The sequence below is a fragment of the Carassius gibelio genome, chromosome B22, assembly GCF_023724105.1.
Source record: "Carassius gibelio isolate Cgi1373 ecotype wild population from Czech Republic chromosome B22, carGib1.2-hapl.c, whole genome shotgun sequence".
Taxonomy (NCBI): Eukaryota; Metazoa; Chordata; class Actinopteri; order Cypriniformes; family Cyprinidae; genus Carassius; species Carassius gibelio.
The window spans coordinates 33,036,858-33,064,069 of NC_068417.1; the positions used below are offsets into that span (position 1 = coordinate 33,036,858).

The 27,212-nt window shown below is 34.7% G+C and overlaps 1 protein-coding gene across 7 annotated transcripts in view; it reads left to right on the forward strand.

Moving 5' to 3' along the window:
- Positions 1-27,212, forward strand: part of LOC127988299 (dedicator of cytokinesis protein 3) — a 170,445-nt gene that overhangs the window by 43,740 nt on the left and 99,493 nt on the right. For all 7 annotated transcript variants that reach the window (XR_008161612.1, XM_052590960.1, XM_052590964.1 and 4 more), the window contains exons 3-5: positions 3,030-3,070; positions 18,090-18,145; positions 22,119-22,215. Coding sequence is in view for 6 of the 7 variants with exons in the window: in XM_052590960.1 (XP_052446920.1) it covers positions 3,030-3,070; positions 18,090-18,145; positions 22,119-22,215 (194 nt within the window). In the remaining variant the exon portion in view is untranslated. The remainder of the gene's footprint in view (positions 1-3,029; positions 3,071-18,089; positions 18,146-22,118; positions 22,216-27,212) is intronic.

Sequence of the window (27,212 nt, forward strand, 5' to 3'; positions counted from 1 at the left end):
AAGTTGTGAGCATGAACAATCTGACAGCTCAACACGTCCCTGCAGTCTACACCTGTTGAGAGACACAGACAGAGATGACACATTTTATCAGGTGTTTGTTTGTTGGCAGCTGTGTGTTGATGCTGAGTTTCCTCATGTCCACATGGAAGCCTCACGCCAGCAAACATGAGCCGTCTGCTAATCTATCACAGCTAATGCCTACAGTCAGCCTCTAGCACAAACACAGTTTGTATATAGCACTTACAGATTTTGTGGTTGTCTTGGTATGGATCCTTCTCTAGAGGAGACCTCAACATCTGATTTGCTAGCTACTGTGCATCAGCTTGTAGCAAGCTAACAGCAAAATAATTTCCACATTGCTAATATGCTAAAATTATAATGACACTCATGTGGATCCAGTGCCAATTTGTGTCACACAGCCTGACACAAGACCCTCCGTCCAAATGTTGTTCATCAGCTAATAGCATGGTTCGTTGAGGTACTAAATGGAAAGCAACAATGGAAACAGCTAACGTTGATTGACGTGGCCCACTCATTCCTCGCATAATACAAATAGCTAATTACAAAGTTCACCTCCTCCATTTTCAAGATGCACCTGGGGAGAATACTAACAAAGATAGACTGCCATGATTAATGCGGCAGAGTCTAGGTCGCATTTGAGACAGATGGCTACAGGTGGACGCGACATTAGCAGCCAAGCTTATGAATATTTGCCATGGATGTCACAGCAGATTGTTTACAAATGGCTACATACATGATTGCATCACACCAACAATTTCACTTCCCATTTCTCCACAGATTCTTTACCAATTCCAAATGTCCTTCCATTGGATAGTTAGTAAGACTTGATAAGACCTGCATATTGCATTGTGGAGCATTGAAGAGTGTTTTTGTGGCTAGTACAATGAGTAATGAGTAGTATGGACAGAGCATTGTGCTAACATCCCACAGTGTACCTTATCAGTGACTAAGAAACACCCTGGCAATCATCCTGAACACCCTTGTGTCTGCATAACATGCACTCAAGGCAGCTAAGCAACTGCATAGCAAAACCCTAGCAGACAATCATTAACAACTATTGGCATAGCAACATGCTAACATCACTCAAGACACCTAAGCAACTGCATAACAACACCCTGTCAACCATCAATAACAACTATTGGTATAGCAACATGTTTACATCACTCAAGAAACCTTAGCAACTGAATAGTAACACCCTGGCAACTACTCAGAACACCTATTGGCATAGCGAAATGCTAACATTACTCAAGACACCTTAGCAACTACATGGAAACCATCCAGAGCAGCAGAATTTTGGCATCGTGTCTGTGGCATTTTTCTTCAGAAAGGGATTGATATTAGTCAGGGCTGCTGTTGTTGCTGATTTATTTTTATTTTTTGTGCCATAATAGGTCTTTGCTAATAGCTAATGGTTTAGCTTTAGGGGAGACAGCGGTTATTTATGCTCTAATTAAGTGAGAAATTCTCAAGCAGAGAAAAGCCATGGAATAATTTTGTAGATGATGTGGCCAAGGCACATTTTTTTTTCCAGACAAATATAGTGTGAGAAAAAAGACAAAAATTGGAGAAGTACATATACATAGATGTTGATGATCTTGTTGCCATGTTTTTTTCATTCCTTAACTGAATAATTAACTTTTAGGGGTGCACGATAGATATCGGCCGATAATTAATGCGCATCTCGATAACTGGCTTTACTTTTTTGATAAAATCTTCAGACCTACTTTTTGCTATATGATGATTTACACAGTGAAGAAGTACAAAAATGTTATGTTTTCAAACAGGTTTCCTGAACACACCCCTAATTTGTTATTGTTCAGATAGTCCCACCCTAAATTCATTCCATTGATTGATGTCTTGTTGCTAATGCTGATTAAACAAACAAGACAAGTTTTGAATTCGCCTCAGTGTTTATACTGTACTGGGAAATCAACCAATGGATGAAAGTATTTTATGACATCAAAAATGTTTGCTCTTTATCTTTATCATTAAAAAGTTAGTTTGAAAAGGTTATAAAAAGCTTTGCTTAGCAAGCAGTGTACTCCAGGCAACTATTTAGTTATGATTTAATATGTCATTATGTAGCCCTTTATGCGGCTAGCATTGCTAACAGCTGGCTTTCTTACTGTAATAATAAGGTAACATACTGTGCAGAGTCTTGAGATTTGAATGTTTTGAGCTCGTTTATTATGGACTGAAGGCTTATTATGATGTTGGTGGGGTTCTGCAGCTGTGTGGCGAATATTTCTGAGATGTTTTGGACATCAGCTAGTAAAATTGATGGCCCAGACCTTAGTGTGCTATAAGTTCCAGTCTTTATGTTCCACCTCATCTAAAAGATATGGCCTTCAACACGGCATAGTTTCAGTGGAAATTCGATTCGATGCATTAGGGATGCAGTGAAGCACTTTTTCAGAGTCAAAAAGTCAAGTGTATGTGTGCATTCAGCAGTATGTTGACAAACAAACTGATATTTGGATATGTATTCCATGAGTGAACATTACAGATGTATAAAGCTACATGGGCCAGGACACCCACTTAAGTAAGATGCCCCCAAATACACTTTAAATTTACCTTTTGATCATAGGGAGCGCTACATCTCAACACATTTAAGGAGTGCCTTTCATATTTCATCTGAACAGGTCTTTTTTGTTTGACACATTGTATACTGATGCTATAGAAGCCAATTGCTGCCACTTCCAATTTTTGCAATTCTGATTTTTTTTCTCAGAATTTAGAGATATGAACTCAAAATTCTGAGAAATGAAGTCAGAATTGCAACATATAAACTGGTAATTCAGATTTTGTTTTTCTCTGAATTGTGAGATATAAAAGCAATTAGCTTTATACATGATTTTTTTTTTTTTTTATCACGTTATTATATCACGTTATTTCTGTGATTATTTTTGTTTTTATGTCAGTCTTGATTAGTGGAAATGTCATATTATTATTATTCTTATTAGATTGTCAATGTTTCTCAATTAACATTTGTATTTTGTCTGTTACAGGATGGTACCGAGGATTTTCCACCAAGAAACCTTCAATCAAGGTAAGCTGATTCATTTTTCATACTCAGTAGCATGCATTTTACAATTCATCTGGTGTGCAGTTTGTTTCCTTGTTGATCTACAATGAATGACCCTCTTTGAATGTCAAGTAAACAACAGAGATCTACTGTTGAACCGTGGTTTTCCACTGGTAGGTCATGACCCATGCCTGTTTTGATACAGCCACGGGAAACTGAAAAATTGTGCTAAATGCAAATGATAAAATGCAACCATGTATTTTCTGCAGTTGTGTCTTTGACTTAATACAATAAAAGGAATAACTATTATTATAATAATAAAACTATAATAATAAATAAACTGACATCCCTGTATGATTTCACTGAATGAGGGACAGACGGACCGACAAAAAATGAAACCCCTACATGGCAACAGGTCTCTTGTTTACAGAGAAACTTCTATGTTTTTTTGTTGTTGTTTTTTTTCTGTTCTACAAAATTAAATCAATACATGCATTTTACAGTAATTGGCCTTTGACTGGTGGAAATATGTAGCAGTAATCTTTCTCAATTTTAGCAGCAAGGGACTCTCTCTACAGTGCTCTCTCAAAAGCAGCGTGGGCTATTGTTTCTACTGTTGTTAGGTAATGCTGCCTTTCTAAAATACGCCTAATGTAAAAGTGGTTGTGAATTCCGTTTCATGAAAAAAAATATCAGAACGAATAGACAATAAAGGATCTAAGCGACAACAAAGCGAATAAGGTTTTATTCTAATACTGTCTAATTCCAGTTGCCAGATTTTAGTTGAACTGAATATCACTAAATGTTATCTCTAATGTAAAATTCCATTTGGATAAATAAGATTTTGGCTTTCAACTTTAATCTTAAAAAGGTTGAATTTTTTTTTTTAAGTTCATAAAACCATTCTCATGTAAATTCTCAAAATTATACAGCACCAACAACTTTCTTTACAGAACAAACTTCTGCGTAATTTCTTAGTACTGAGACTATAAGTTTATAGAAGAAATGTAATAAAATTTTCTGTAAAATGTTCATTAAACCATTTGAGTAAACGGACACATTAATTTAGATAATTAATTTGTTGTGTAAATTGTTCGTAAAAAACATTGTACTGCACATAAATAATTGCATCATTCAAAAAACAAATTGTCTGTAAAACCACTCGTTTAAATTTATGTACCACACAATGCAGACAAATTTGTCAGTGTAAATTCCTGTGCAAATTGATCGCAAAAGCCTTTGTTGCGTAAATCGCTGCATTATGCAGTGCAAACACATGTTTACAAAACTAATTTCTGGGAGTAATTTTTTATAAAATTTAATTTTTCATATATTGTTGCATCATGAACATACAGTGTTATTTATTTACTTTATTTGACAATACCGTATTTTTCGGACTATAAGTCGCACCTGAGTTTAAGTTGCATCAGTCCAAAAATATGTCATGATGAGGAAAAAAAAACATAAGTCGCACTGGACTATAAGTCGCATTTATTTAGAACCAAGAACCAAGAGAAAACATTACCGTCTACAGCCAGTAATGTTTTCTCTTGGTTCATGTCTCTTAGTTCATTGCTCTTGGTTCATGTCAAATTAAATTTGATAAATAAGTCGCACCCAACTATAAGTCGCTGGACCAGCCAAACTATGAAAAAAAAGTGCGACCTTTAGTCCGGGAAATACGGTAAATCATTTTGCCTGTAGATGTGAATCTTATTCATTTCAGGAATAAGAAAGTTCTACAGCAGAATCATTTTTATTCAGTGTGTTCTTGACTCCACTGTGCTGGGTTTGGGGTTATCTGAGGACATGTATTGAAATATACTTCGACACTTCACTAAACAGTGTCGTCTATTTAAAAGTGGCACTGAGTAGCTAATATCCACTTCATAGAGAAGATTGTGCTTGTTATTCAGCTTTTCCTGACCTCACAAGCCAGGTTGAGGCAAGGACAGGGCGTCCCGCAAATATTCCTCCCAAAAGGCAGCTTTTCTCAGCATGAGAGGAGGAGGATGGAGCTTTAAAGAGACTTAGATCTTGTCCGCCGCAGCTGTTTTCTTCAGGGGCACAAACACACAAGCAGGTATTACTGTGGGTGCAGTGTTGCTGAAAATGGTCTATACTGCGGCAAAATTTCTTACGCTTCACTAGAATGTACTGGGAATCTCCCAATAAGACATCAGAGCTGTCTTAAGAAAACGTTCAGTTGTTGTAATACATTTCTTACAGTATAAAGTCATTGTCAGTATCAAGTCTTATTACTGGACAGCGCTATTCAAATATATGTCACATCCTGCCGTATGTTGACAGATCCATATCCAGTAGCTGACATTTCCCAACAATTTTCTTTTGTGTGAGTAAAGTTCACCTAACAAAGGACAGCTGAAAAGTTTTATGCATACGGTGACCTTTACTGAACTATGGCTAGACTATGAAGAAGCCCTCATCCAAACCATCAAAGATAAAGAGCTTCAGGCAAAATGTTATAGAAATCATATGTAGGAATGAACAGGATTGTTCTTTTGATATGAACGCTTTGAATTCATGTTCTCGATATAACAGTCACCTGGCAGATACAATTAGGTTAGTTTTGTAAGAAAATAAATAAGTAAATAATTTATTTATTAGGGATGCACCAAAAGGAAGATTCTTGGCTGAAGCCGAACAAAATGAAACACTGGGACGAAGGACGAATACTGAATAAGAACACAGCTTTTCACTTAAAAAAAAAAAGATTTAGCTTAGTAAAATCACATTTAGTCTACATATTCAAGATATACAGTAGATAGCATACGCATATCATATCTGTTTACTGAATGAATATGTTAAACTCACTATGAACTTATAAATGCAGCCATTGCGAATAAAGCTGATTTTGGCCATCAGTTAGATGCAGGTTTTCCACGCCACATGCCAGTTGACACTTTACTGGAGGTGAGAATCCATAGGATTGCCTTTGTGTTCACTGTGTGTGTGCACCTCTTGCCATGTGGCAAGACCTCAAAGTGCCCGTTGGAGGTGCCCGTGATGTCCACCTTATGCAGAGTCCCGAGCAGTGCACTCCACGGCCAGTCCTTGTTAATCTTCTGTAGAGGTGACTCTGGGCTGGCACCTGTTCCTAAATTCATGTGCCAAGCCTGCGCTGTGAGAACCACAGGGTTGTACTCACAGTGTGAATGAGGTGGGAAACTTGTGCGAAGAAAGCTTGCCACACAAACTGCTTAGAATTCCTGCTCACAGTATTTCTCCCTTTAAAAAAAAAAGGGTTTATTTTTACAGTCGCATGAAGTGTGAGACTCAAAATTCCCCGTGATGGGACTAATTTGAAACACAAAGTAAAATTGGTTTGTAATTAAATTGTTCGTAAAAACTATTCTTGCATAAATTGTTGCATCGTACAGCGCTAACAAATTTTACCGCAGAAGGAATTTTGGTGTAAATCGTAAAGTTTGGAAAACTATTTTTAATAAACTGCCTTTCTGTGAAGCAAAGATATGAATTTTAACATTTGCTTACAGAATGAATCTTGGTGCAAATTGTAAAGTTTGTAAGACTATTATTACGTCAACTTGTTTTGTAGCACAAATATAAGTTTTGGCTTAAATGATTCATGAAACCATAATACAGCATTAAAACACATTTGTTTACAGAATTTCTTTTGGTGCAAATTATTAATTGCATAAAACAATCTCGTTGGGAAGAACACAGACTTAAATTCATAGATAAGTTTTACATCACTTACATAAATTTATTGTAGTCTAGCAGGGATGTACATTTTGGTTTAAGTTGTTCAAAAATATTCTTAATGCAATGCAGGTGTAAAGTGTAAAGTTCTTAAATGTATTCTTGTGTAAACTGACTTCAAATATGAATTTTGGTATAAATTGTAAAGTTTGTCAAATTATACCTACAGAATAAGTATTCTTAGGTAAACCGTGCTCTGTAACACATAAATTTGAACTATTCTTATGTAAATTTTTGCATTATGCACTGTTAAACATTATTTTACAGAACAAATTTTGTTGTTAATTGTAAAGTTGTAAAACTATTCTTATGTGAACTTTCTTGTTCTTTAGCACAAATATGAATTTTGGTTTAAACTGATCATAATCTTGTTGTGTAGAACACACATTATTTTGCTTATTCACAAAACCATATTTACGTCAGCTGTTTTACACCATTAGTTTACAGAACAAATTTCTGCTTTAAATATTGGCAATCAAATTTTGTTGTAAATTTTACAGTTTGGTAAAGTATTCTTAGGTAAACCGTCTCGTTGTCTAGTACAAATATACATTTTGGTTTAAATTGTTCAGAAAGCCATTCTTGCGTACATTGTTGCATCATGCAGCATTTAAAAATTTGTTTAAAAAACTAATTTTGCTGTAAATTGTAAAGTTTGTAAAACAATTCTTACAAAATTGTCACACAAATACAAACTTAAACCATTCTTATGCAAATTGTTGCATCATGCAGCATAAAAAACTTGATTTTTTTTACAAAATGTAGGTGTAACTTGTAATGTGTGTAAAACTATTCTTATTTATACTATTTAGCAGCAACAAAAGTGTAACACTGTGTTTATTTGTATTTCTTTTATAAAACTAATGCAAACATCATTCAGATGAGTCAAAAAAAAAAAATCTGCGATGAAATACAGCATATCACGGGTGCTGTCAAGTAAACTTTAGTTGCTTTTAACCCAGAATATTCATATTAAGTCCATTATAAATATGTTCCTTATACTTTGCTCTACACAGTTCTTTACAGAGGTGTTTGAGCGCTGCTCTGTCCTGTGAGTGTTTGCATGGTGAGTAAGTGATCATTTGTTTGGCTTTGGTCTGCCCTCACTGTTTTAAATCTCTTTGCCTCTCTCCTTCGATCAATTATTTTCATCAGAAATGTTTCACCCACTCTGGTCTGCCTACACACTGATACCCCAGAGCCCACAGGGGAGCGTCAGGAATCTGTCTCGAACCTCTTTGTGCTGATGAACGTAAATGAGAGTAGAGAGAAAGAGAGCAAGAATTTAACTTGAGAAGGGTTCAAATCAGTTAATCACAGACAGATTTGTTTGCCATTATTTATGGATTTGTTCATCAGAGAGTAATACAGAGAAGTAAATACTAGATGATTCAGAAGTCAGATCGAATCGCCAGTCTCATTTATAAGGCTTATGCTGCCTTACGGCATTTGATAAATAACCATTAAATCAATAGATAAAACATAAATAGGCATTACAAAACTGAGAGAGACATTATGTGCCCATTTCTTTTATTTTGCTTTATTTGTGTACTTTTGACAAGTTATGGTGCAAAAAATTTGTAATATATTTAAATCCATCATAGCATTTAGAATTTTTGCAAGCCAGTTTTATCCGAAGTGCTCAAGGTATACATTAGATCAGTTCATGCATTTCCTGGGAGTTGAACCAATGACCTTGTTGTTGCTATATAATTGTGATGGCGTCTAACGTTAATTCAGTTTGAATGCTGCCCGACCGCACATCATCTGGTGAAAGACATATTTAACTGTCTTAAAGACAAGAAAACAAACAGCCTGCAAGATTAGCACAGACAGCACACAAAGAGCCAAACAATATGGGCGCCTTTGACTGACATGTGGGTGAAGATTTCTGAATGCCTGTGTAGTTGGTTCTTGACTGAAAGTACTGACAAATAGACAAAACACATTTGCGATATAATGACAGCTTTTCCAACGCATTTTGTCCGAGACATAATCCTTTTTTTTTATCTTTTGCTAAATTACACAGTTTTCGTTCACATGCTGCAATTATGTCAGTTTTCTCTATTGTGCAAACTCTGTGACAAAAGATGGAGTGTGGGAAGTGTTTATTTGTACTCTTGGATTACTTGGAAACTCTTTAAAATTGAGTATGAACTGAAGAGAAATAAATGGCACTCCGAATGGAACTGAAGGCAAGCCATATGCACCTACAGACATCTCTTGTATTTGTTTGTATGCTACTGTTAAAAAGATTTGAAAAGAGGTCTCATGATCAACAAAGTTGCATTTAAAAAAAATATATATATATAATAATTATTATTACATGCATAGATAATAAACAGTACTGTGCTGATCTATTTGTTGATCAGTCATAAGCATTTGATTCTGTAGATCACAAAATCCTATTGCACAGACTTAGTTGCTTGGGTTTTAGTAAAATTATTCTAAATTGGTTCAATAATTATCTGAAAGAAAGAATGCAATGTGTCTCAGCTGAACATGTATTTTCTACAGAATTAAAAATAAATATAGGCGTCCCACAGGGATCTATTTTAGCTCCGGTTTTATTTTCACTTTATATAAATGACCCAGGTCAAAGAGATAAACACGGCAACAATATATTTAGATGCCGATGACACATTTATTTATACAGTTGAACTATTTTAATTGTTAAAACTGAAATTGGTTTTAAATGCTTACAAAACCAAATGTATGGTATTTACTCGTAGTCATACCAAAAAATGGTTCCACCTATTCTAATCTTGGAAGGAAACTATTGAAAAAGTAAATGGGTATAAATACTTGGACTTATGGCTTAATGAATGGTTAGGTTTTAATATTCATATTGAAAATCTTTTTAAAAATCTCAGACCTAAATTGGGTTTTCTTTTTCGTATTAAGAAGTGCTTTCCTTTTGAAGCAACAAACAAAAAGTTTTTTTTTTTCTTTCAGTGTTGACTAAATTGATGTAGTTTGAATGCATGCAAATTTGTCCTTACTAAGGAAGTTGGATAGTATATATCATGCTGCAATATGATTTTTAACAAATACATCTTCACATTCCCATCACTGTACTTTGTACAAAATAGTTGGTTGGTCATCCTTGAACCAAAGCAGAAAAATGCATATGTTATTATTTACTGTCAAAGGCATTATAAGCTAAACTGCCAGCTAATATTTGCAATCTTTTATCATATCAAACTTGTAATAATAGTACTAGAAACTCTTAGAAATTAGAAATTTTGCTATGAAATTGTATACAGTGTCATTTTGTATACTCAAGCTTTTAGATCTATTTTACTATTGTTTCTGATTCAAATGCATCATTTGTGATTATTTATGGTACAAGTGGTTCATTTTCTTTTAAGTACATAGTTGCACAGCATTTTTCTCACGTTTTCAAATGCTTCTTTACTTTGAATCAAATTCTATAATGTTGTAAAGTTGATTTGATTTATTATTTAGAACTGTTTGCAGAGAAAAAAAACTACACCACTGACAAGGCAGGTTTTTAGACTTTCCATACTGAAATCTGGGACGTTCTTTTGCACAGAGTGAGAGTTTCTATTCCAGAATCCAGGCCACAGTGGGCTGTGTCTCTGGAGAGAAATTCCTGCCGATTAGACCAGATCATTACTCCTTATGGCAGAGGCAAACACAACCTGCACCGGACAAGGAGAGAGGTCAAGAGGGGTGACAGAGGAGAGAGAGTCTGTCAGATGGCCCTTCACACAAAACCTGCTTTTTATCAAGATGAATAAGAGCAGTGAAAGATAGCTTTGTTACCTAGACATATTTAAACCTGACATATTGATATCTCTGCCTTGTCAACGGCTTTCTAAAAGCATCTCTAGTGGTCAGACAGATCTTGATTTCCTGTAGCTTTTTTTAGCTGTTAGGCTATTTCCAGTTCCTTCAGTTTTAATATATTTTGGAATACATACACTACGTATGTATACACACACATAAAGTAGGCTGCAAATATATAGGTACTGTGCTAGTTAGGATGATTAGCTAAACGAGTTACACCTGTGCCAAATTGGTTGATTAGCTGATCATGCTCCTCACTAACCTTGTCAATAAAACATAATTTATGTAAACAAAAACTTTCATGTTGGATGCAATTAATCACTATTAATAATTCGACAGCTCCTATATATCATATTTCTCCAAATGCAGACATTTTAGGAAGTGATTTTATGGCGGTTTTATTGACCCGTCATTCAGAAGTCAGTATTAATGAATGTCAGAAGCGATGCACAGTGGGATAGTCAGCTTTCAGAGGCTTTTAATTATTTACATGCCTGCTAAAGCTGGGAAGCTTGATGCTGTCTGGCTCTCGAAGGTTTGCTGAAAACTGCACGTTAACCTTCATCACCATATATGTTTGGGAAGTTAGAAAGCAGCTTAATCCAGCTCATTAAAATCATATTTTCCCCAAAATTAATACTCTGCATATGCCAAATGTGAGTACAAATTGGCATAGTTGTGTTCGTTAGTAGGTTTTTTCTCTCTGCAATGTTGAGACACAGACGTGGAAAATTCCTCGCGTTGAGCTGCCAAAACTAAATATGAGACGCGAAATTGTCAGAGACATTAACATATGTATAAACATTATAAAATGCTACTTATGTTCTGAAATAAATACAGTGTTTACTGTAATGTAGGGCATGATTTCATTTTATTGGATTGAGAATAGTGCTATGATATAAATATTTAATATCATTTTCAGCAGAAAAGTTATTTAGTAGCCAGGCAAAGTTATTACGTTTTGATGAAACATTATGAAAACATTCTTGGGGATAACATGGACTGATAAATCAGGGGCATGGATACCTGGGACATTTATTAGGAAAATAAAGAGTCAAGTTTGATTTCTTTAAGCAAACAAATACTGGCGTCATCATGAGCACAATTGCTGCCAGGAGTGATTTTAACGTTTAGAAGCTGCTCGCTATCTTTCTTCCCCTCGTTGGCTTCGCTCTTTGTCCGCTTGCAGCAGGATTGCTATTCTTATTTGGCTCAGCGTTGACCTTTTCTGCTAAACAAGCATTAGGCTGCTGGGAGCGAGGTAAAGGAAGCACACTCGTCTTTTTTTAGTCCTCTAACTGAGAGCAGAGCTGTTAGTTACAGGTCAAGCGATACTATACAGCTCACCTGGTGGAAGATAGTCACTGTCACAGTTATATAAACTCATATGCACCACTTGCCAGGATATATGTGTACGAAGTGTATGTTTGAAAGGTGGATGTTATGTCTATCAGAACATTTCAGTAACTTTTAAGCAATAGGTATTTAAGACCTAACTACACTTCGATTTTTATGCATACACTAGGGTTTGTGTAAAGTGCAAGTGATGCACCCCCCGTTTTCTTCTAGGTCGTACATGCACATTGCATTTGTTTTGCACTAATCAGTTGTTCCACTAGGTGGCAACACTGGCCTGGGCCAAAAAAAAAAAAAAAAACTAAAGAGAATCAAGAACCACAACAACAACAAAATCTCTGAGAATGCAACAACAACAACAGACGCTTGCATTGACAAGCGCATGTGAGGGGGTTTTGAGAGAGCCACAACTTTGGTTTAAATGAGTATAAAGATATTTTATTGACCATAACTTCTGGAGTAAAATAGCGCAGGAAATGGACAAACAGGGAACTATCTAGAGCGTGTATGTCGACCACCTGCTTTTATGCATGCTATCAAATGGATTGTATTTTTAAAGGCTATGCATTCAACTGTACACATACTTTAGCATACAAAAACAGTATACTTTGGGGTTTTAGACGACAATCAAGAGCCTATGCTATAAGTAATTACAGCTAGGAGGCCATTTTGAGAACATTTGAGGACTTTAGAACTAAGTATTTTTTAAAACTATCAGCATATATTATAGGATTAATAAAATGCAGATTAAGTGTACTTAAAAAGTGCACTTTGTAATCGTCAAATTTGTACTTTTTAAGTGCATTTTAAGTAATTCTTTAAAAAACTGCACTTATTTTGACTAACATACTAAAATACTTCATTATAACGTAACTGTACTGTGTTAATTGTTCATTTGAATATTATCCTCCAAACATTTAGAGAATTATTTTTAGCAAAAAAATAAATAATAATAAATTGACTGTTTCACGGCTCTGAGAAACAACCAATAATATCGATGACTCATCCTGCACTACACTGATTATTGTCCAGTCAGATGTTTGCTTGAGTTAGAATGCCCCTCCCACTGCCAGCATATGTTTTATGAAAATGAGTGTTATTATTTTACACAATTTTGCATCTCAAGTTAATGTTATTTTAGTTAGTGACCAGCTAACTAACTTTAGTTTACATCCTAGTTAGTATGCTAGTTTGTGTTAGAACCACATTTTTGTAGTGAGTCTTGTTGTTTTATACTTTCATTCTTTATTTGAGTCAAAAATGTGTGTTTAATAACTGAAAGTTAAGTCTTGTTTTGAGTATTTGAGGAAACTTAAAAGTAGTATTAAAAACGTATAGTATTTTCTTTAAATAATCACATTAAATTGATAACATTTATTTAATGTTGCATATATTATATTATATTATATTATATTATATTAGATTGGATTAGATTATTGTCTTTGTGTGTGTGTGTGTGTGTGTGTGTGTGTGTGTGTGTGTGCGTGTGTGTGTGTGTGTGTAATTTAACTACAGTATGTTTCAATTCAGGTTTTATCGCTGTCCTCTAAACAGTTTCTTGCTGACTCAGCTGTCATCGTTCCTGTCCTTCATGACACATGCTACTTTATTTCCATCACTCGGATCTGGTGCTTAGGATAAAAGTGATCAAATAAACTGCTGGCTTCAGGCACACGCACACACACACACACTGATAGCATGAGTTTCAACAGATGGAGATAATGTGTACACACACACAAGCACATCTGTGCTGCCTCAGGCCTACAATAACATCTCCTTCAGTTCAGCTCATATAGAGCGGCTTTATTATCTGCTTCCTAAATGGATGCTGAGTGTGACAGAATGACAATGCTTCTGTGATTCATACGCAGTCTGGAAATGCCACACACCACGCCTTCAGCTTCAATTAATGATCAAACCATAGTCGTCTTTAAGTTTGTTTGTTTTTTATTATTCTTTTTGTTAAGTTTCTGTGTCCTGTTTTGATTTACAAAGTACTTTTTAGCATTAAGATAAATCTCATAAAATTTGAAGAACATGTCTGGGCCATGAATCAAGTTAATTGTGGCTATTATATTGCTATTATATTCATTACACTAGTCAACATTTGAAGTGGTCCAAAACCTTTCATCAAAGTTGTCCTAAAACAAAATGTGGTCTTGTCTTCTTATCAAAGCACAATTAAACTACATGTATGCAATGGCGTTTTCATTTAAGTCATGAAGTTTCCAAAAAGGTGATTAAAGCTGCTTTAAAACTACATGCATGTAGTATGTCATATATGAGTCACATTTAGGAACATGTCTCTGAAATGGTTTTCAAAACTGTCCTGGAGCAGCCCAGCACTGTCTCCCTCTTCTAACACATCGGGTTCAACTCCTCAGTTCATTATTAGAGACTTTAAGACCTGAAGTGGGTCAGAAAAGGTGAAAAGAGTTGAGAGAAAATGTGATGTGTGTCAGATCTGCATCATGTTCAGTAGCGGCAGCTCTTAAAGTAATAGCAGCCAAAACAAGCTTATAACCAGCTGCTGATCTGTCTGTTCATCAAAGAAAGGGGAAAAAAGGGAAATCAATAACCTTTATAGCTTTAAGTATTCATCTGTATTTAGTTTAGATTTTAGTGTTTGATAACTTATTTTTTTGTATATTTCTGCTGAGGGGCACAGGTAGCTAGATGCAACATTTATTATGATGGGTTTATCTGAAGATTTTTTATGTTAACTTAAATTGGAGTTATTTTTAAAGTCTAATAAAAGTTACAATTGATATCTCTTAATTTCAATGTAATGCTATTTTTATTTTTTTATTTTTTTTAAGGGAATGAGTATTAATTGGTATCAGTGATACTGGCCTATCGTCATATAAAATATGGCATTAAACAAATATAAAAATATACTGTCTTTATGTTGTTTGTACATTAATTTGAAGATTGAATGTGAAAGTATTGCAATATAAACGTATGTTTAACAACTTTAATGTTGGGTGGGATTAATTGCAATTAATTTCAGAAATAAGTATGATTAATTAGATAATTAGATAGACAGCATTAATAAATACACACATATACAGTATATATTTTGAAAATATTTACATGTATATACATTAATATATTAATATATTTATATTATCTTTAAATATATTATATAAACAACATATATTTCTTAAATGTATACATGCATGTATTTGCATTAACATATACATAATACATATACCCAGTACACACTCATGTATGATGTCAACAAAATCTCTTAATTTAGATGCAATTAATCATGATTAACCATTTGACAGCACTTATTGTTTCGGGTCAAAGATTTGTTGAATTATTTTAATGCTTGTTATTTGATTTTTTTTTTTTTATGATAATAAAGCAAAATTTAAACTGTCATTACGTAACAGAACAAAATCTCATCATGTTTATGTGAAACATAAATTCTAAAATATTTCAGTCATAAAGGATAATGGTTATAATTGTTGTGCTGCCTTTTATCATTGTAATCTTTTAAATGAAATGCAATTAAAAAAATTATTATCATGGTTTTATATAGTTAATACATTTTATGAAAATTAAATTGTGCTATATTTTATGATTTAGCATTTTTATGACAGTTAAGAACATTTTACATTGTCCTTAATGCATCATAATCTTATCATTTTAATAAAAAAAAAAAATAATAATATATAAATAATAATATATATATATAAAATAATAGTAATAAAATATAAATAAATACATTATGTCCAAAAGCATAATGAATGGTAATGAGAATTTGGGGTTAAAATGATCTTTAAAAATAATATATATTAGATTTGTGGTGAAATCTGGGCTTTCTTCAGTTTGTATAATAATAAATTAAATATAAAAAAATTTAATAATAAATGTGTGAATTCTTCAAACATGTATAATTGATTAGCTCTCAAACAACAGGAGGTCTTCATGTATGACTGAAAGCAGCGGTTAGTGAGTGACCACCCATCTCATGAATAATAACATATGCCGGTTTGTCATCCGTGCACATGGAATCCTTCCTCCACAGATGGAGGTTTTTTCCAGAGCATTTGGTGTCCTCAATTACTAATTAATCCGACCTTTGAAAGCGAACAGCACAGAAAATTAGGCAACAACTGTACGTGGCAAGAAGCTCCACCATCTGGATTCTTCAGCTGAGATGTTTGTGTGGGATGTTCTTGCTTTGTGCTTCATTTTTCTAAAGCCACTTGTGTGATTAATTATGTTTTGTAGACGCCCTAAATCCCTCCAACTGATCTCTTTTAAAGTTGAGAGCTTTGCAGCGTTTGACTGAAATGAAATAAATTGCTCTTGAGATTTGAAAGCATTCTTCTCAATTGCAGTTATTGATTGAGAGGGTGGGAAAAGTGAATCATTTTTTGGTAAATAATCAAACGTGTTTTAAGTTCAGTCATAAGGGTAATGTAGTTCAAGGCAGATAGTTAATGTAGTTTGTGGAGTTCAAGGTGTAAAACTCAAATCACAAGTGAGATCTCTTTATGAGAGCAATTTCTCAATGTGTACAGTATATCTGAGATGTCTCTCCTAAATGGCAATGATAATAAATAAAAAGTTAATGGAGACATTTTTTTATTCGGAAGTATTTTGCTTAGTAGACTTTGTCCTGAGAGAAAGACAATGGTAAAAAGACAATCTTTGAAGTCCTCTGATCAACATAAAATTGGTCCAGATTATCCTAATAATTCACACTGATTGTATAGCTTGGGAACCCTGGGAGTTTGATTGACAGGCGATCTGACCAATCAACACTGAACTTGCCAGTTTGTCTGATAAACAAACAGAACAGGAGAGTAGTTTAACATCGGTGGACTTTAACTTGAAAAACTGTGTATTGACATCTTTCCGCGGTTGAAAAGATATACCGTCTGATGTTCATTCATGTTTATTTTACTAGTTTTAGTGGAAGAGATGATTCAGCGATCTGTCACGCACATTAACAAGTCACAAAAATGTTTGAATTTCTTTAAAACATTTATTGTGTGAATAGTTAAATTTGCTTTTGGTGAACACAAATTGTCTTTCTATTTATAATGAACCTAAGAAATATTAAGAGAAAGGGATCTCTGATTTAATACACAAAAGGTCATAATTTTAACGGGAAGTACATTTTGCACATTTGTGATTACGGTAAAGAAACTGTTACATATGTGTCGATGTAATGAAAACTGTTTGTTTGTTTGTTTTTTACAAATGTTTTTGTTCATGTAAAGAAAGTAATTGGGATTCGAAAAAAGACATTGAATCTCACTGTGTAGATGAAGAAAATAAAAACAAAAAAAGAAATACATCAACAACCAAACCTGTTTATTTATTTATTTTTTGACTACTTTTGTAACTACATATTCATGATTTTCATTTTTTCTGCAAAACACAAAATAAATATAAAAATATTAAATACATTTTTCAAAAATGTTTGTATCTATATAATAAAAGTCACTGGGGAGCAAAACAACATGGACATTTAATAGACCAGCAAAGTACAACAAAACATAAAACAAACCAAGAATCTAGCAACAACACAAGAAACAAAACATTAGGGTTCAAAGTCTTTGGGGTTCAAAACAACATCAGAACACTTTGAATTTCATTCAAACATGAAACAAAACCCAAAACAGATGAGAAAGACCATCAAACAACCAAAACAATGTCAACATTTATTCCATTTGTTTTACACAGAGGAAAGAAATCGTACAGTTTTATAATGACACACAGATGAGTAAGTTACAGTCTTTATTTTTGGCTGAACGATCTCTTTAAGTCCTAATGGTTCATATTCAGCTGTTCTTATTTCCACTGCACTCTCGACACCGATCAAGTATGAGCAGTCTAAGAAACACAACTTATCTTCTCCAAAGGGACTTCTTGGGCTTCGACACGTCTAGTCGAGGAACCGAGAACTTCCTGAGGTCGATTCAGCCTCGAGCAATGTGAGCAAAACAAGCAGAGATTATGACATGATCTGCGTCCAGCAGGGCCGCTGGAATCGTCCTCCGCTTGCTCACATTCACAGAGATGCGTTCACTCGCTCGCTCGCTCTCTTCATGGAGGCTTACAGTCGCAGAAAAACAGAGATGTAATGTTCTTCCCTTTTGTTTCGCAGGGGATCTTCCCAGCCGGCTACGTTCACTTGAAGAAGGCTGTCGTCACGAACAGGGGGTAAGTGTCTTTATTCTGAATTACATCAAGCTGCTCCCTCCATACAGAACAAATGGTTTGGACGAGGAAAAGCAATGGGGAGAAAGAAGGATAGAAGAAATGTTTTATTTATTCATTAATCTCAATCCTCTGATTCCCTTTCTCCTCTCCTGCTGGCTCATGAGTTTCGTCACATGCCTGAAAGGCTGAGGTTTCATCTTTCTCTCATTTCTCTTTATCAAATATTAGCTTCAGATATGCAGCTTGGTGTGATGTGAGACCATCAGCTCCTGGGATTCAAAAGCTCCATGTATTTAATGTTTTTTGTAGGATCATTGATTTAATGGATAATCAGTGGGGTTTATATTTTCTTATGGGACATTTATATATTATACTTTAAATCTAAAAAGAATATAAAAAATTAAAGCTGTACTTGCAGATAATATAATATTAACTAAATAAAAGTGCACTTAAAGAGAGACACTTGCATGATTGTATTTTAAACTCGTAAGTGCAATTTTAAGAAGTGCACTTTGTATTAATGTAAAATTAAATGTTTTGCTTCAACATCATTTTTAAATCATGTTATTACTTACTTTATGTATTGCAGTTTTCCATAAATGCTTTTCAGTGCATTCGGAAGCACATTATTATAAATGTACATATAAAGATGTACTCAATTCTTAATGTCTAATGGGTCACAAAGCTCAAAAAATTGCATGTATTATAAACTTTTTTTTAACAGTTTTCATTTAAATAACAATTCATGTTTTTTTTTTGTTTTTTTTTAAGTTTCTGAAAAAATTCAGTTTGCACTTGAAGAAGAAAAAGAAAAAGAAAATACTCTTAGGCCATTCAAGACGTAGATGAGATTATTTCTTCAACAGAACAGATTTGGAGAAGTTCAGCATTACATCAGGTGTTCACCAAAGGATCATCTGCAGTGAATGGGTGCCGTCAGAATGTGAGCCAAACAGCTGATAAAAACATCACAATAATTGTCAAGTGATCCACACCACTCCAGTCTGTCAGTTCACAAATTAAGACCTTTTTATTTTTAAATGGTTGCTTCTGGCTAAAATATGAGTCTATAATCCATAATATTGTTTCCTGTGGTATTATTATGTATTATGGCTAGATCAGTACTACTAATGTTTTGGCTAGAAGTGATGAAACCTCTTAACGATAGATTTGTTTCTTACAAACACACAGCTTTTCACTTCACATGATGTTAACTGATGAAGTGGAGTGATGTGGATTACTTGTGGACTATTGGTTTGAACAATTGTTTGGACTCTCATTCTGACGGCACCCATTCACTTCAGATGACCCATTGGTGAGCAAATCAAGAAATTCAACATTTCTCAAAATCTGATGAAGAAATATATTCATATACACTTTGAATGACCTTATAGTAAGTTTTGAGTGAACTATTCCTTATATTTTAGTGTATATTAGTATATAGTGCTGAAGTGCATTTCTTTTTCATGGGGATTTACAAGCAGAAATTGTTGTTCTTACAATCTAATGGTGGTAAAAGTCATTAGAAGAAAAACATTTTGTGAAGTTATTGATAAAAGACAAAATTATTGTTTGTACGCTGAGATTGCTTTAGAACACACACAGATGCCTTTTGTATGTTTCAGTTATTTCAAAAACATTACAACAAATGCGTCTTTTAACTACACATTGTCATTTGAACAAACATCCAGCTGCTAATGCTAATGTGCAGTTCAGTACAGTAAGGCAGATGTTGATTTAGTAACCGCTGTGAGTTTCAGCGAATGATATATCCGACCGATTTCAAACCTGTGAAAGTCGAGTTTGTAAATCGTGAAGCTAATCTACAAGCAATGTAAAGTAATCACCCACTGTCTGCAATTAAGCTAACTTTTGTAGTTAGCAGAACTACAAGCTACAAACAAAGTGCAAAACTTCATTGAGACAACTATCTCATGATTTGGAGATCTTGTTTGTTTTGTGATCTGTGGGAAGAAACAATAAATCTGTGTTGTGTAAAACAGTGTGACATTAAATCGAAATAAGTAGCTTTTGGTTGCTCCACACCGCTAATTGATGAAAAATGCTAAAGCTAATTTCTGTTTCTTTTTCTATTTCTTTCTAAAGGGGGTCGCACACCGGACAAGAAGCGCAGCCACGTCTTTAAAATTCGAACACATTATTCTCAATGGGTGTACACACACCGGCGGCGCCATTCGGCGTCTGTCCGCGGCGCCCAGCTACGACTCAGAACGCTGTTCAAATTTCTGCCGCGCCACAGAGCGCCATCCGCATAGTTTTATATTAAAAAACCCCAGATGTTATAAACTGAAACTGAAATTAAAATACAGTACACTTGTTACATTCAAATAAAACATTACAAAAAGTGTTTGGTTAGAAAGTTGCTGTTCGGTGTGCGATACCTTGAGTTGTCCTACATGTGGCGCGACGCGATGCGGCGCTTCTCGTCCGGTGTGCGACCGCCTTAACACTACATTATAATGTCGTCCCCTTGGAATTTTAAGGTTCTATCTGCGTTCTGAGTAGTTTTGAGATATTGAGCTTCAAAGTTTTTGTGTTCCATAGACTTCTGTAGATAGAACCTTTTTGTTTATTCAATAAAAAAATCCCAAAATGTACACAACTTAAAATAAAACATCACATAATGTAAATAAATTGTCACAGAATAAGAATGTGAATAACTCAATTTTGACAAAAATGTCAGATAGAACCTTATAATTCAAAGGGGACGATGTTTAACGATCATAATGTTTAAATCACCAATTAGTATCCTCTTAATTCGTTAGCATATTTAGTAAATCTGGTAGATAAAATAACTGAATGTGGGTCTCTGGAAAGATTGTTTCGGTTTTACAGATTCGTTCACAGGTTTGAATCTGCTTCGGTGACACACTGCATATAAATGTTTTAGGCATGCAGAAAACAAGAAACAGTGAACATTAAAGAGACCATCACTCCCAGTTGGATCTCTCTGAATCTGAAAACAGGCGGAAAAACTGCACATCAGGGACTGTCGGTCGACAGATTCTTCTGTTTGTTTTAACTTTTGATGATTTACAACTTTTTCACAGGTGTTTGCACACGGCACCCTGTCTTACACTTCGCGGTCTTCCAACCCACACACACACACACACACACATATATATATGTATATACAAAGACACATTTTACCCAAAGTTCTCTAACACCTTGAAAAGTTTAAGAATAGCTGTTTTAAGACCTGCTCCTGTACATCGCTATGATGATAGGTCTTTGCTGCTTAGCTTCAGTTATAAATCCCGGGTAGGCAGCTCTGCGCTCCATGTTCAGCCCGTGTCCCAGGATCAAATTATAGCATCTCATCAGAATTCAGAAAACAAGAAGAAAATTACTCTGAAAGCTGTTACATCTGACACATGTGATGATAAAGCAGAACAAAGAGCTCGATCTGTTTCCACACTGTGTCAGAGAAGGACAGAGGAAGGACAGTGAGGGCTGATGGATGTACAACAATATGGAGAGATGAATGGACAGGAAGAGCTAATGCGACAGCAAGAAGATGAAGCAGGACAATTTTGTGCTATTGGTTTATGATCATAGCCCTGTGTGCAGTACATTGTTATTTTAAAGACCGCATGAAATGCTTCAACGAAGGTCTTTTCCTCAGTTTTATCATATTTACTAGCAAAATAGCAGGTAGAAATTATTTTACAAAAGTGTATTTGCAAAAAAACAAAAACAATGTACATATATATTAGTGTTTGTATGAGAATACATACATTTCGGTTTGTATTATTTTATTTATTACTTCTACCTGCTTGGGGGGGGGGGTAATTGATCTATCCTCTGAATATGAATATTAACCATTCATTACGATTAAGTACATTTGAGAATGAATTAATGATTGAAATAAATAAATATAGTATTCATTGGTAACTACTTATTGGAGGGCAATCACACTAACCTGTGGTCAATTTGTGTTGTTTCTGTGCAGGCAATATGAGACGGTGGTCCCGCTGGAGGACCCCATCATCACAGAGGTCACCTCTACGCTGCAGGAGTGGTCTGTCCTGTGGAAGCAGCTGTATGTGGTGAGTTCCTCCTCCTCTTCTTCTATCTCTACTCCGCTGTGGGCAGGACAGGAGATGCCGTTTGTGCAAAAAGTGAAGTGACATTCAGCCAAGTATGGCGACCCATACTCAGAATTTGTGCCCTGCATTTAACCCATCCAAAGTGCACACACACACACAGCAGTGAACACACACAAACACACTCACACCCGGAGCAGTGGGCAGCCATTTATACTGTGGCGCCCAGGGAGCAGTTGGGGGTTCGATGCCTTGCTCAGGGGCACCTAAGTCGTGGTATTGCCAGCTCGAGATTCGAACACACAACCCTAGGGTTAGGAGTCAAACTCTCTAACCACTAGGCCCTGACTTCCCCCTAAACAGCAAGTGTCACTCGAGAGGCTGGATTAAAGTGCTTTCAGAGATGGAAACGTCTTCCCTCGATCTACTAGACATAGTTTAAGTGCGCTTTTTGTACAGGATTTTATAAGTATGTCGTTTTGAAGGAAATACACACCTGGGACATGGAAACATAGATGAAGCATTTATAAATGTATTGCAGACTTAATGCAAGAATGTGTTTCTTTCTCTCCCTGCTAGTAAGCGAGTTTCTGTGATAATATTTTGTAAACTACTATAATTTACGTAAAAAAATTTTGATTGAACAAAAGCAGAACAAATGTATCAAATGTTTCATGGATTGTATAATTAATGATTAAATTAATGAAATTTACGAATCATATATTTGACAATTTATGTATTGCATGGTTGTGAACGGTTCACGAAACAAGCATACTGAATTTATAGATACATTCATGAATGCTCAGTAGTTCACATACAAATGACTGCAAACAATCATGAAACAAACAAGTAGAACTCATTTATGCATCGGATGTTTGCGAGCGATTCAAGAAACTTTAGTATTATAAATTTAAGTTCATGTTTGATAGCTTACCGACAAAGTTTATAAACAATTCATAAAACTCAATTATTTCACATTTATGAAGTGCACATTTGATATTTGAATCAACAAAGTTTACGAACAATTCATAAAACTCAATTATTTCACATTTATGAAGTGCACATTTGATATTTGAATCAACAAAGTTTACGAACAATTCATAAAACTCAATTATTTCACATTTATGAAGTGCACATTTGATATTTGAATCAAAAAAGTTTACGAACAATTCATAAAACTCAATTATTTCACATTTATGAAGTGCACATTTGATATTTGAATCAACAAAGTTTACGAACAATTCATAAAACTATTATTGCGAATTTATGAAAGGCATGTTGGATAGTTTATGAAGGAAAGCTTTACGAACAATTCATAAAATTCAATTATTGGTGATTTATGAAGTGCATGTTTGATAGTTTAAACAAGAAAGTTTGTGAAACATTCATAAATATCAATAATTGTGAATTTATGAAGCACATTTTTTATAGTTTATGCATAAAGTTTACGAACAATTTAAACAACTTAATTACTGCAAATTTATGAAGCACGTTTGATAGTTTCTGCACGGTAGTTTACGAACAATTCAATTATTGTGAATTTATGCTGCAAATGTTTGATGTTTTATTTTTTTACGTTCAAATGTTCACAAACAATTAATGAAACACTGGCAGAAATGGCTAATGAATTGCATGACTGTGAATGATTACATGGTTGAGAAATTATCCGAATTTTATTTCCAATCAGAAATTGAATTGCAATTGAAATTGTTTTGAATTTGTCAAATCAGATATTCAACAGCATAAAAATTGCTTCATAAATGATTTGGAAATTAAGTGTCCATGTTTGTATTTCACAAATGAGGCGTGTTCTGTCCTATTCTGGCTCAACCAACAGTGAGAGTTGTAGGCGGGGCTACCGGGTTATACAGTAGCATGGCAATTGAGAAATGCAATAAGTTTTTATTGTCCATTTTTTCTTTGCCCTCCCTCTGAAATGCAAAATGAAGCTTTTCTGAATTATGTTATCTTAGATTAATGAATGAATATCAAAGAGCACTTTTAAGTTGCCAAAGCAAAGGCCCATGTATCTGATGTGAAGAATGATCAGGCAGAAGAGGCTTTGTGAAAGTCTTGAATGTGCTGCTCTCCTCACACAGAGACACTATGAGATCTGACAGAGCCCTTTATGTAAGCCTGTACTGAGGATTACCAAGCATTAGTGTACGACATTACAATAGAGCTCTCTCTCTCTCTCTCCTCTGTTTTAGGGATGTCAGACATGACATAGCCACAAAGATTTTAACAGCATTGATTCATCATTTGTCATTGCTTTTGACCATCTACTGCTCAACACAAAAATGACATTTCATTTATTGTTTTTTCACATGTTCATTATGGACTGTACTTTTCAGTGAGTACATGGTTTGTATTCTTAATATAGTTTAATGTTTGCTGTCGATTTGTCCTATAATGTTATCAAATCTCACAAAAAGAAGTGAGGTTTATGCTTAAAACGAGCAAAACAGGTGGGGTTAGAAAGAGAAATGTAATTTAAAAATACAGTGTAGTCTTTAAATATAAGTTTTAATATATTTTTCAAAAAAAAAAATACTAATAAGTTTTAAGGATTGTTAGATACTGATTAAAACAGTTTATACCTTGTTCCAGCACTCATCAAATCAGAGAAAGCAGCTTGTTTTTGCATTTTCCCCTGAGGACTATTTTTAAACCGTAACATGTTTCCTCAAACACCTTTTTGTTCCCAATCATCACCAATTCAAAGACATGATAGCTTGTAATAAGGCTTCCAGGATTCTGACAGCACTCGTAATGCGGCTCAGAAAATCGACGCTAATTTGGTGGCCGGCTGAATCGAGGATGACTAATTCGGACTGATTTGGGTTGCATAACGAGGCCAACACAGAGCATCGCGGAGCTGCGGTTTAGCTGATAGTGAAGGTTCACGCTCCGCGGCTCCAGTTAGGAAAACGTGGACAAGACAACAAACAGCCAGTCACATGGAAACGCTTGTTGAAATGATTGTGACAGCAACTGTCTCAATTAAGATCTGTAATGTATCATGGAACAAAGCCTGCACTCTCATCAGGAGCCAACGCAGGCGATTAATGTATTTGACTAATTAGTGAACAGCGTTTTCTGAATTTGCTGTTCACAGTTTGGGTTGGGCAGGTCTGGCAAATGCACTTCGTCGTCTTTACATTGCTGTGGATGTGCAGTATGTTATTATTGTCTTGTGTGCTTGGTAGTTTTGGCTAGTTTTGGATGTTTATAACCCGCCGTCTGTCTGATGTTGATTTAATTATGTTTGTTAATTTTGTAAAAAGAAAAAAAAAAAAAAACATTATTAATTTTACAATTTTACAATTCGACACTGAGACTATTTACACACTTGTGCCATCAAACTGTTGTATAAATGCAATATCGCACTCATAGACATGAGATATAGCTGTATATTGGCACGCTGTAATTACCTTCACATATGCATATCGTGATTACACACAGCCATCTATTTATCTATCTATCTATCTATCTATCTATCTATCTATCTATATATATATATATATATATATATATATATATGTATTAGAGATGGGTGATATCGTTTGCAATATAATCCCCACAATCTGAATTAGTTTTCCTGCGATTAATAACAATAACGAAGTCTAGTTGTTGACATATTTCTGTGTGCGACAGTGTGGAGAGACATTCCAGAAGGCAGATGTGAAATTGATTAGGAGTTTATCGCTAAACGAGAAGCTCCTCCTACAATCTGGAACAGGTTTGATCAGGGCTGTAAAGTGCACAAATAATCGGTTTGAATAAATGTACTACAATAGCGAAACAATTTTGCAAGCTTTGAGTCTGTTTACAAACCTGTTGTCCAACAAAGATATAATTTATTGATATGGTTTTTCCCAAATAAACTAAATATCATTGTCGAGTGTTTGAAATAAGTTCTGTCAAATAATTAATTGCGATTAATCACATCCAAAATAAAAGGTATTGTTTACATATGTGTGTATATTGTGTATATTTATTATGTATACTGTATATAAGTACGCATGTATATATTTAAGAAAAATTTTTTTGTTTATATATTAAATATATTTATATATTTATCAATGTATGATACAATTTTTTACATGTAAATATAAGAATCTGTTAATGTCCTCGCATAGAGCCAATGCATAGCCTATACATATCCTCCCATAGGTCTTGCAGTGATCTCTCAGTTGTGGTCAGTATTTCTGTCTGAAGCGGATGGGCCATGCTAAGTTTGCCTTCATATTGACTGACAGGTTTCCCCACCGGCAACCACTTTTAATATGCAATACTGGGTCAGCAGATGGTCACTGGGAGACTTGTGATTGATCTGCACCCTCGGCCGTACGGACAGAAATCTGTGGGATTGGGAAGAGGGTTTTTTTCTGGTAATGCAGAGTGACAGTGAAGTGTTGTGTCATGTTACGAAAATCCTCAAAGCGTCCGTTACCACTGAAGCCTGTCATAGCACATACTTTACAAGCAACCTAAGCCAAATATGTGCATATTTTAAGTGTTTCGGGCTTAGTCATGCATACATTTGCAAATGTCTTGAGGCTCTGAGTTAAAATGACCAACAGCGATTATGCTAAGTACCATCTTTTTTGACATTACTTGCTTCTCTTCTGGAATGTGCTTCTTAGATGTTTCATGAGCAGTTCTGTGCATCAGTCACTTATTACAGTATCGAAACTCTCCAGAAATAGGTTTCAGCAATATTCATGTCTGTCTATCTAAGTTTCTACATAACACAGAATAGTCCGTACTTAATTCATACTGCTAACGTGACTCAATCATTTTGTCGACATGCATCAAAAATTGCTGCTGTTCTCATAAACTTTCACATTGGACCTCATTTACAAAACCAATGTACGACAGAAAATAGGGTGTACATTCGTTTCAGCGCAAAACTTGGAATGTATCAATATGGATGTAAGCTGTTTATTTGTTGTAGAGTGAGGGGAACTAAATAGGATGTTTATATTTAACAGTAT